Source organism: Eretmochelys imbricata, chromosome 13, assembly GCF_965152235.1.
Source record: "Eretmochelys imbricata isolate rEreImb1 chromosome 13, rEreImb1.hap1, whole genome shotgun sequence".
Classification (NCBI taxonomy): domain Eukaryota; kingdom Metazoa; phylum Chordata; order Testudines; family Cheloniidae; genus Eretmochelys; species Eretmochelys imbricata.
Window position 1 is genome coordinate 35258542 of NC_135584.1, and position 677 is coordinate 35259218.

At 54.7% G+C, this 677-nt stretch overlaps 1 protein-coding gene across 1 annotated transcript; it reads left to right on the top strand.

Annotated features, from left to right (window-relative positions):
* The first annotated feature begins 200 nt into the window (after positions 1-200).
* LOC144273710 (angiogenin-2-like) lies at positions 201-677 on the top strand. Its single transcript, XM_077832402.1, has one exon. It carries the CDS (start codon positions 201-203, stop codon positions 675-677), a length of 477 nt encoding a protein of 158 aa, XP_077688528.1.

Consider the following 677-nt stretch of genomic DNA (forward strand, 5'->3'; position numbering starts at 1 on the left):
TCTGACTGTGAGAAGCCGGGAGTGGAAAACACAGGTGGATCACTGCATAATTGCCCTGTTTTGTACACTCCACCTGAAGCTCTGGTAAGGGCCACTGTCAGAGGCAGAATATTGGGCTAGATAGACCATGGTCTGACTCTGTATGGCCGCTCTGAAGTTCTTATCTCTCAATGTGTCCTCAGGACCATCTGGCTGGAGCCATGGCTCTGAAAGTGACCCCCATGCTGCTGCTGCTACTGGCTGCTGCGCTGGTGCTGTTGGGAGCATCAGCCAGCCAGGAGCAGTATGATCGGTTCCTCCTGCAGCACTTTGATGCAAAGCCCAAGGGTCGTGACGACCGCTACTGCAACAACCGCATGCGCTACATGATGAAGGAGGACAGGAAGAGGTACCCAAATCCTGGGCCAAAAATCTGCAAGGAGACAAACACCTTCATTCATGGGAACAGCGACGATATCAAAGCCATCTGCACTAGCCATGGAGGCAGGAACTATGTAACCAGAACCAGGCAGGCCATGCGCCAGAGCCTCAGACCATTCCAGATCACCACCTGCACCTGGCACGGAGGTAAACCCCTCGACAACTGCCAGTACCGGGCGGCCCGGGACTCTAGGATGATCGTCATCGCATGCGACAAGCATGAGCACCCCGTGCATTTTGCAGAGAGCCAGATCTGA